At 43.9% G+C, this 10,997-nt stretch overlaps 1 protein-coding gene across 1 annotated transcript in view; it reads left to right on the top strand.

Moving 5' to 3' along the window:
• Window positions 1–9,054: 9,054 nt before the first annotated feature.
• Window positions 9,055–10,997, top strand: part of foxo6b (forkhead box O6 b) — a 41,036-nt gene continuing 39,093 nt past the window's right edge. The window contains exon 1 of the mRNA XM_047606047.1: window positions 9,055–10,684. Coding sequence (XP_047462003.1) covers window positions 10,187–10,684 — 498 coding nt within the window. The 5' untranslated portion in view covers window positions 9,055–10,186. The remainder of the gene's footprint in view (window positions 10,685–10,997) is intronic.

Raw genomic sequence — 10,997 nt, 5'->3', positions numbered from 1 at the left:
ATTTATGAAGCACTTAGAGTGAGAGGGCCATAATTGATATGACTGTTATTAGAATTCATCTGCGCTTGATATTTGTATAATAAACTCTAATCCATACCTCTCACTTGGCTGTGTGTGAAATGATGTGGAGGAGGATTAGCAGGTCCCTGGGGAAATCTCCCACTGAGCTTACTTTACTTTCATGTATTCACTTTTGTCTGCAGGATGATGCCATCTATGGCAAAAAAAAAAAAAGAAAAAAAGAAAGAACCTTCAGAGTGGTAATTAAGTGATTTCTTTCAGCAAACTGATTCTGATAGCACGTCCCTAGCACATGCTAAATGTGTCATTTTCATCCCATGGTGATGAAGATCCTCTCTGATGATTCCGAGCCGTGATCTGTTCTTCCTTTCTGAACGGTGCCCTTATTGGTGACAGCCGTTGCTTGTGATACGGCTCGCTCTGGATGCCGTGCGAGTTTATTTTATTTATTTTTTTCTCATCAAGTCGCTGCTGTACTCTCCTCTCCTAACAGCCATTAATAATTGTCCCCGCCGCGCGGAATGTAATGAAGCGCCTGTGCCTGACAATACGCTGCCTGCTGCTCAACAAGGTTCCAGGCAGCCTTCGGCAGCAGCCAGCTTAAATGTTGTTGCTTTTCCACCAGAGGGCAACATGCGTACTGGAATCCACAAGCACCCCCCTCCCACCACCACCACACACACACACACCTCCATCTCACCACACTTCTCTACATGCAAATCCCATTGTTTCCTTACACATATGCAATCTCCTTTAGATGCAGAAATGGCATTTATTTTTGAAGAAACAGAAAAACCTCTTTGTTGTCAGCTGCATGAGACGGTAAAAGCAAAATAAATGCTCAAATGTCTCCATAAGTGAGAGTGATGGGAGACGCAGCGCAGACATATTGTGCTATTTCTCCCCCAACAATAGAGGCTAATCTGTATTTGCTATGCCTTAAATTGAAATAGAGGCACACGCTGTGGCTCTGAATGAAGCGTACATTACACATCTTCCACCTTTAGGGGTCTCTCAAGCTCTGTGCAGGCCCCGCTGTCTAGCCAGCACAGATAAATGGCACCTCGTTAATCAAATCTGCATGAGTGCGCTCAGGTTGCCATGGCAATAATTATCAGAGCTGCCTAATTAACTTTCTCAATTGCTTAATGATATACGACCCTCTGAACTCACTCCTTTTTTTCCCCCCCTCTCTAATCCAAGTTGTTGTGTTTTTATTCCTCCATTTTCACTCCCCAGTGTTAACCCGTGACCGCCAACATAATAGAAATTAAGGAGAAATTAAATTCTGCGCCACATCATTTCCTGTCGGCCCACGCCTCGTTCCCTGAGATGGAGTCGAGCTTTCAGCATGAGCACGCCGCGCCGGATTCCGACGCGTGCAGTCGCCGCGTGTCTGAGCCGGTGCAGCGCGTGGCTCGCGCGGCTCGTGCGGCTCGTCTTTCGCCGTGACCTCGTGTGACAGCTGACTGAAGGTTGGGAGCAGCGGTCCTGTCGTCCCTGATCAGCCAGGCGAAACTCCTGAGATACACCGAGACAGGGGGGAACCGTACCTGGTGACACCCACCCTGCCATCCCCTGTCACAGCGGGCCTCACATACTGTCTACTGCCGTTCATTACAGCCTCCTGTCAGCCCTCGGCCCCCTCACTTGCTGCAAACCACACCGCTCCCAAGTTGTTCTTTGTTAGCTTCCCCCACCTTTTAGTCAGAGGTTTTACAAGTCCTGCATGAAAAGCAACCGTACCGGGCTGTGATTCTGTCCAGTCACTGTCCGGATCTTGTGTTTACAGCGACACTAAAGTTTTCTTTATGTAAAAACTGCGAAGTTGAGAGTGACAGCCTAAAAAAATGACAGCTACGTGTGAAACACCTCTGATTATGCAGTTAACATTTGGGAGAGGCATGTGCCATTACAGAGCTACAAAACCTCAAATCAGAAAACTCTGGGTGAGGGTGAATTGTTGGGTGCGCAAGCTGCATGACTTCATCCAGAGTCTACAGTGTAAATCAGTTCTCAAATGTAAACCTCGATCAGTTTGGAATCTGCCCTTCTGTAAACTTGGGAGCATCTCAAGGGACAGATTATAAAAGGACAGGAGGAAATCCATGCAGCCAAAGCTGGTTTTTGGACTTTCTATAGGTCAAGTGCCAAAAACATTTGATCCTACATTTCCCATAATCCAGCTTTATACAGTTTTTCATTACGACTCCTTTGCCTGAAACGTTTCAAATGCGGCAACCGGGTTTGTGAGTGAGAGCTTGGGAGAGTTTTCACAAGAAATTTGAAGTGTGACATCATCATCCATGACTATGTCCGTGTCCAAAAACCTCTGGAATGGAAACAGAATGATGAGATAATGCTTTTTCCAGCTCAGGACTTCGTTTTGCTCCTCGTTCTAATGCCTTGTTTTGCTTGGAGAACTTGCCGGTGGAGCCCCGGTTTTGTTTCGCGTTCCACGAAACATGCTCCTTTCCATGAACCCTCGGCCGTGACGGTCGTGCAGAGGCCGCGTTTGCGCTGAAAGACTGCCGCCCAGACCCGTGCCTCAGTTCTGGGATCAGTGCTGGGTCAGCAGACCACAAAGCCTGGAAGAGTTCATGTGATTAACTTTCTGAAACCACCAACAGGAAGCTTTACAGGACTGGGTCAAATCAAGCTTTGGCATAAAAAAAAACCTTTTCCACCAATGTCTGCCATATGTCTGGCACCGCCTGCTGACACATTGTGATACAATTTCCCTTTATTATTTTCCACATAACCTATTTTCACTAAAACCTAACCTCCCCCTGTATTGCCATTTTTTTTTTCCACTAAAAAGACCTAACCGTGCTTTAATTGTACCTTGCTTTAAATCCAGTGGAGAAAAGTGGCAGGGGAAAGATTATCTTTGTAACACCTCTGCAATGCATCGCTATGTATTTTTTCCTTCTTGTGAGTGGATTTCATGGTTGAGAGTGCAATTTGAAATAGGATTAACAGTAGGTGTCGGGTAGTGTAAGCTAAACCTCTTTATGTCAGGTGCGGCAGAGAGAAGTCTGTCATTGCGTCTGCCTCAACCCTTTCACTATTGAACATTGCTTGAGGGGGATTCTTTAAATATTACTAGAACTGTATTTGTATTCATCAAAGAGCTTTGAGGCAGGCTCAACACAATGCTCCGGTATCTACCTATAAAAAGCCGAAGAACGAATCCATGCGTGCAGTATTAGACAACCTCATCATGCACTGCCAACATGGGAGCAAAACGCTGCCTTCGGTTTTCTGAAAACAAAATTAAAAGAAAAATCTCTGCGTCTCTTTTTCTCTTCTCTGTGATATTGGGAGGCCACATGGTTGGCTGCGGCCCAGACCCACTGAGAGAATACATTCCTGGGATGGCCATGGGCAGTGCACGGACCGAAATGCTCAACCCTCCGCTCCCACAGTTTCCGCACACAGCAGTGAGTCCCGCTGGAGAACAACAGTTTCAGCGGTCTTATGTAACCGGGGCTGGTTGAGAAGAATAGGGAGGGCTGGAGGGAGGGATTATGAACTGATGGAAAGAAAAAAAAAATGAGGAGGAGGTTGTTTAAGGCTGAGCATTGAAACAAAGTTTAGTACAGTAATTGATTTGCCCAAAGCAAGTTTATGGCCTAACCCAAAGATCCCCTGCCAGGCTCAACAGTATGCAGGTTTTCATTAAATAACGCTGTGATTTAAGTCACTGGGCCTTTTTCTTAGGTTGAACATGTTCTAATTAATGACTTGAGTTTATATAGTCTTTCAAATAAATTAAAAAGCAATGTCTTTTAGCTGTATTAGCCTTTGTCAGGCTTCAGTGTCACAATACAATAATGTTGCTAAAGTTCAGTCTTAATACTTAATACTGTGCTAATATTTATTCACTATGTATGAAATGTATATAAAACATATATTGCTGAATGTCATTTGAAAGTGTTGAAATCACCGCATCAGTCACCACTTTGGTTTCAGACAACATCTTTTAGATTAGTGTTTTGCTTTCACTGCCCGTAACTGTACAGTTTTGGTTGTTTCCCAGCATCGTCATCAAACTAAACAAACTACCAAAGGAATGCAGACAAATGTGATACCAACCACCTCCATATGTGGTCAAAGACGGGGTCTTCTCGAATGTGTCCTCACTGTGTCCTGGATGTGTTCACGCTTCCATGCCGGTCACTTCTGATTGGACAGTTGTTAATGCAAGTGTCTGAATGTGGTCTGTGTTCCAGTCTGGGCAGGAAGTGTCATCAAAAAAAGGCTCTGGCCTAACCTCAGAAGTTGATGTTGACTAAAACAGAGTAAAAAGGAATGTAAATACTCTCTTCAAATGAATGGAAATCCTATGATGTCAAACACCAATGACATTGACTCCCAAAGTCCTGTAAATGTAACTACCAATGAGTAGTTTGGTTTTATTTGTGTTACCTCTAAAACCAAGTGGATTGTTTACAGCTTTAAGTTTTTAATGCTAATGTTTATGGTATCCATACGCGCGGAGAAAGCTATGGACAAGAAATGCAGTAAATTCAATTTTCAACACACATCAGGTTCAAAATCTTTGAAGGAGCTGCAAGGTCTTGACAGATTTATCCGCTCAGTGTCAGGCTGGCATGAAGACGTCTTTGGGCCATGGCTGAGACTCGGCTATATGATTAAATAACGTGAAGCGGGTGAGTCAAAAACTCAGGCTGAAACCGTCTCTTTCTTTCTGTTTTGCCTCATTATGAGCGCAGAGGAGCACATCCCAACTTTCCTGATTGGAGGCGTCATTGGCAGCAGTCAGTGTTACTCAACAGTTGAAAGCCTCAGGGTTTCCCAAGGCAGGGAGTGGCATCCCCCTCCACCGGTAAACACATCAATAATCCTGCAGGTTGACTGACTGGCTCACAGGGTAAGGAATGAAAATGAAGGAGGACGACCTGTAGAGAGGAGGCAATTAGTGCTCACTCTAAGGTATATGGGGTCTTGGAATATTTAGTGATGGAGTTTTTTGTAAACGAAAGGTATGCCCTAAGCCCCAGTTGGCAATCAGCTTAATGCAAGCTAGTGCCAAGAGAAAATAAAAATCAATTAGTTTCTTAGACAGTAGAGACCATTTCACCTTTATTAACCATTCTTAAATTAAATTTAAGTCAACTCTACAATATGTGTCATGCTTCATACTCAAAGGCACAGGCAGACTTTTTCATTTTGATCAGCATAAATTTCATCAATTTGTCCTCTACTAGCATTCTTTGTAATGAGCTTAGAAGTTTAGAATAATCGTGGAAGGCAGACATGAGAAACAGCTAGCTCTGTCAAATGCACAATATATGCCTTCCCACTCCAAAGCTCCTCTTCTTAAGCAATGTAAAAACAAGACATTGTGGTCTAGGCCTTACACAACCAGTTTCCATTCGGAAATAACAAAATAGGTCATGTCAGTGCCTTACAAAACAACTCCTATGAGGTTTTTTCTTTCTGGGATCGCCCAGCTCTATGGGTAAAACCACACTCCAACTCCAACGACAGTGGAACAGGTAGAGAATTCAAGTTTGCTATAAAGACAGACATCTTTTAAGAACGTGTTGTCATGACCATGTTAGCAAATACCTCGCTGTTAAATAAATACACATAGGTGTAGAATTGTTAGAATTGTTTTCTGGCTATCTGATGACAGCTAAGGTTTTTGGGCTTTTCTCCTTCATTGTTGGTAAACAATGTGACACATTTTGAGGGGCGGGGCTTAACTGGATGCCAAACATCTCAAACACTACAGCTTGTAAACGGCTGTTAGCATATTTCAATGGACTGTTTTGGCAAGAATGGACGAGGAAAACACATATTTTAGAGATTGTACTAATACATCCACTCCTCATGAGTGTGTTATTTTAAAAAGTTGACTTTGATGCGATGAACATTCACCGACCCCTACACTCTCACTCACTGCATGGACACCTTGACCAAAGGAGGACCCAGAGGGGACGAAGCCTGTTCTGTCTTTATCAACTGAAGCTTCTCCTACAATTACAAGAAGGAAGTGGAACCACTGTGGAGAGTAAAGTAGTAACTTCTGCTTGGACACCCCTGAAAGATGCAATGTTAGCTCACAGTTAGCATTAGCATTAACGTGTGACAAGAATCCCCAAAATAATGATTCACTTAACGTAATTTCAGTCACGATTTAGTCTAACTCAAAATGTTATCCAGGCTGAAACTGATGATGCATTACATATTAATCTGCCCTGATATGAGGTGTGCGCAGTGTTGATTGTCTCACTACAATCCTTTCTTTTAATCGCCAAAGTCTAACCAGAGTTGTCTACGACTGACAGTGGCTGGTATGTGATTGAACTTCAAGGTAGTGCTTTTGATTTTACAAATTTATCAGCCAAAAATACAGCAGGACGACATTTTCATGGTTGAAAGTGACAGTGTTCACCTCAAGCATCCCTCTTTTTTGCCTCCAGTTAACACTGTGACGTCACAGTGACCATGAAGGGGTCTAATTCTTCTCCATTTTAGTACTTTACCTAGAAAGCAGTTCGTCTTCCCTATGAAGATCCTGTGGCACCATAAATATGTTGCAATCTATTTTTTGCCATCTAATGACAGCTAATTGCATACCATAGCTGCTCTATATGTGTGTGTAGAGTATTGTAAAAATACATTGTTTCTCTCTAAGCATCTTGTTCATCAGTATCAGTAAACCCCGTTACAACTAATATTCAGGAACTCATTATTAATACAAGAGAATTTCAGAAGTAAAGACAGCGCGGTCAAAAGATGCCAAACTCAGTTTTAAGCGGTGAATGTTCAGGCTCCGGATTCATATTTTGCACAAGCGACCACGCTGTCTTTGACAAATCCACTCCCCCATCTGTGAGACCATGTAATTCTCTGTCTGCCTAGAGTCGAGTCCAGCCGCGTGACTCATGTTTCTCATGTTTACGCTGCGGTGGTACATCACCTAGTTGTGATGACGAGGACTTTGCTGTAAGCCACAGCTGAACACCCTATATCCACCCTGCTGGCACGGCTTCAGTGTTTTCATTCCATACGATAGGAGTCACACCACATTCCTGTTACAACTTCTCTGCGGCACATAAAAATCTCCTCTCAAAACCGCAGAGCCATGTGTTTTGAATTTTCCCTCTGTTTGTTCCCATTTACAGCATCTCCCTCTCTCCCCCTTTTTCTTCTGCGCTCTCCCTCACACACACGCACACATACACACACACAAATAGATCGCACACTCTCTTCTTGTTGATAGGCCCATTTAGTCCTCATGAAAGCATTCCATTTAGGTGCATTTGAGGTTATGGTTGTCACTGACAACCGGCTGTCAGAGTGTAGCAGCCTCTATCAGTGTTGGGGGTTTCCAGAAGAGCTTACAACACAGACAGAGCAGCTATTGATGGAGCCCATTTTATAGAATCACACCCACCAGCGGCCAATGGTGTGTGACAAAGACGGCGAGGGGAGTTGGTAGTTTGAGTCTTTGACCCAACAAGCTTAAATCACAAGGCTGTGATGCTCTCGCTCTTTGTGGATGGGAGGAATCGTCTTGAGTCGTACGTCTTTTTAGTATAGTTCTAGGCTGATACACAAAGAGGTAGATGAGTTACTTCGTGAGAATGAGATGTTTGCACCACCTGATTAAGAGGGGAAAACAACGAAACAATAGGAACAGAAGAATTCATTATTTCATTTATTGTTTGTAACCACTTAGCCTAAAGGGTCGCAGGAAGGCTGGAACGTGTCCCAGCTGTCATCGGGATAGCATTCAAGTGAAGACAAGGAAAATCCTGTGAAACTGTATAAAAAACAGTCACGTTATTTTTGCTTTTTAGTCCGACTCCAAAACTGGAACCTTTCCCGACAACCTCAACTGTAATTAAACATTTAACTTCTCATCTATGGTATTTGTGTGTAAACAAGTGAACAACGGTCTCATGTGTTAAAATTCAGTGTTTATCCATCCGCCTTGACCTCCTTCCTAAGGACACTGTAGTTTATTGAGTACATCATTTTTTCTAATGTAGTAGCTCCTATGTCGACGGGAGGACATTATTTAACGTTTACATTATAACGTAACCAAGTACCACCTAACCAAGTACAATCCAAATCCCCGGATGTGTTCTTACCCCGTCTGTTTTATCAAGGAGGTAACTTGTGTGGTGAACAAATCTGAATTTCTAGGGCATCATCATATACGCTGCTGTTCTAATTCACGAATGACTGCACTACAGTCTCTCATCATCCAGAGGATGTGTGTCAGAACTCAAATTGTCAAGTCCGAACTTGCAGTTGCATACTTGGTAACCATTATGGTGTCTTAAAGAAAATCCTCACGCGACCACTAGAGACTACTTAACAGCAAAACCCAATTTGTAGTAGTAATAAGCTGCAGCACAAATGGGTAATCCTTCACTGGAGGTGAATGTCCTTGATCTGGTGTTAGCGGTATCTGAAGTACTATTGTGGGGGACTTTATAATTTAAAGGTGTTCTTGGTTAAATACAGCAGTATTTTATATTTGTTTATTATGTGCTTTATTAAAGCTACTACCGTTAACGCCATCAGTAAATAGATTTGCCACTAATAGCTTAACCCACATCATATGAACTCGTATGGCACAAAGGCTTAAATGTTCAATTTTATTTCTATAAATTTATATTTGTATAGTCCTGCACTATTATTCAATTCAGTATCCAGCATTGATGTTTCAGAGTCAAATCTGGTTGCTAATCAGTCTGTTAAACCTCCACAACAAGGCCAATGAGTTGTCAAATTCAAGTGAAGTAAGGTAAAGCTTTAGCCTTTCTACTCAAGCATTACATTCCTGTGTCAGTGTGTAAAAGGCTTTGAAACAGCACGAACGATTAACTGAAAAAAAAAAAAAAAATGAAGAGTGTCAGTTACTTAGAATATATATGAATTCCCTCCTAGTTGTACTATTTGCAGACTTGGAGTAGAATCCTATATTTTTTGCCTCTTACTACCGAAAACACGAAATCAGAATTTCGAATTTCAAGTTCCTTTGGGGAGTCGTTTATTATTTAATTTGACACACTGTCCGATGCGTACATTCAAACATACAGGACAGTTAAGCTAAGATGTTAAACATAAATAAATAAATAAAAAATGGTACAAACTGAACTGAAAGTCGCTGTTAGTTGTGAAAAAATAAACGCGATTAAAAACTACACACACAAACACACACGCGCACCCTCCTCCCCCTCTGTAAACCTGTTCTGGAGGGAGTGACTTGATCCAGGCGGCGTCCAATTATATGGAAGCAGCACTTATTCCACTTTATTCCAGGCTACAGTTAAGTGGCTTCAAGCCTTCAGAGACACACAGACTTGTAGTATAAAGACAGAGCGGCGGAAAGACTGTGGGCTACCCATGTGACATGTGCACGGAGAGCTACAGACAAAGGTAGAAATATCTACAACACCAAGTGAGGCGTCTGGCAGCGTGGAGATGAGACAGAGGATGCTCCAAATCAAATCCATGAGGGGCTTTTTTTCTCGTCTGGAAATTCACGGCTTCATATAAATGATTCATGAGAGCCCGCTTTTTTATTTCTAAGGGAGTGAGAGCGATTTTGCAGTGAGTTTCAGCTGAAGCTCCCGATCTGCAGAAAGACGCGAGTAAAAGCTGGGATCAGAGCTTTGGGGGGAGATTCGAAAGTCATTTAATTTGGGGGGTAGTTTGATAAGCGTTCTTTTTAACCTGCACCGGACCTCATCTGTCACAGGGATCAACTGTTGCTGCAGCCGGAGCGAGAACACAGACATTCTCCAAGTGTGTCTGGCTTTCATAATGGGTGTTTGACCGGCTGTGTCCTGCATGCAGCCACACAGCCGGTGTTGTGCAATTAACATGGAAGAGAGACTGATACTGTTGTTGATGCCTCGGATACACCTTCATCTGTCCTGATGTGATGCCACATTGTTGCACTGAGGAGAATGATAATATCCCACATCGCTGCCGGCTTTTTTCATACTGGCTGATCATCACTGTGTGTGAAACAATACAATTCGATTCTTTTTTTTCTTTGTACAAGGGGCCAGTTTGGGCATTTTAACTCACTGGCAGGCGTCCAAATTTGACAAGCTTTTTGTTATAGTGACCTTGTCCGGTTTTGACTTCTATTCAACGAGAAATCACCATGCTGATGATGATGGAGAACAGTGGCATGGATGCGCATCAGGTTGATATCGATTCGGAATTTGAGCCTCACAGCCGGTCGAGGTCGTGCACCTGGCCGCTGCCGTGTCCGGAAGATTTCCCCGGGGGAGACGAGGCGAGTCGGGGTCTGGCCCTGGCATCGGTCAAAGTGGAGCAGTACAACGTGCCCGCATGCCGGGCCGAGAGAAAAGGCGGCGCGCCGGCGGAGATCAAGCATCCAGCCGGTGCCCCGGCCCCAGTCGTGGCCGCTCCTGCCTGCATGTCCGGGGCTGCTCTCGACGTGGCCGGCCAGCTGCGCAAGGCAAAGTCCTCCCGGCGGAACGCGTGGGGAAACCTGTCGTATGCAGATCTCATCACCCGTGCCATCGAGAGCGCTCCGGAGAAGAGGCTCACCCTGTCCCAGATATATGACTGGATGGTTCGCTTTGTTCCATATTTCAAGGATAAAGGCGACAGCAACAGTTCAGCCGGATGGAAGGTAGGCCACATGAAAGAATTTTAAGAGACCACATGGTGAAGGTTTTAGTGGAGACGCTGCATTATATTTAGACTCAGTCCCTGTCTGCAGCGCAACTCCTTTCTGCATATTTGAAAGCCACATAATTGACCCTTGGTTCCAGCAATTTATGTCAGTGTCATGTCCCCATGTCACTCCACAGTACAGAGCGTGGAAATGGGCGGCGAGCGTAGCTGGAGAAGGGTTCACTGGGTTCATCGTATTTAGAGGTTGCAGCCTACGCATATAGTAGAAGCCACGGAGCCAAACCCCCTCTTCCCGGTTCCTTTTGGAT

This window comes from Mugil cephalus, chromosome 14 (assembly GCF_022458985.1).
Source record: "Mugil cephalus isolate CIBA_MC_2020 chromosome 14, CIBA_Mcephalus_1.1, whole genome shotgun sequence".
Taxonomy (NCBI): Eukaryota; Metazoa; Chordata; class Actinopteri; order Mugiliformes; family Mugilidae; genus Mugil; species Mugil cephalus.
Note: the sequence above shows the minus strand (reverse complement) of the source record. Positions and strands in the feature narration are given on the sequence as shown.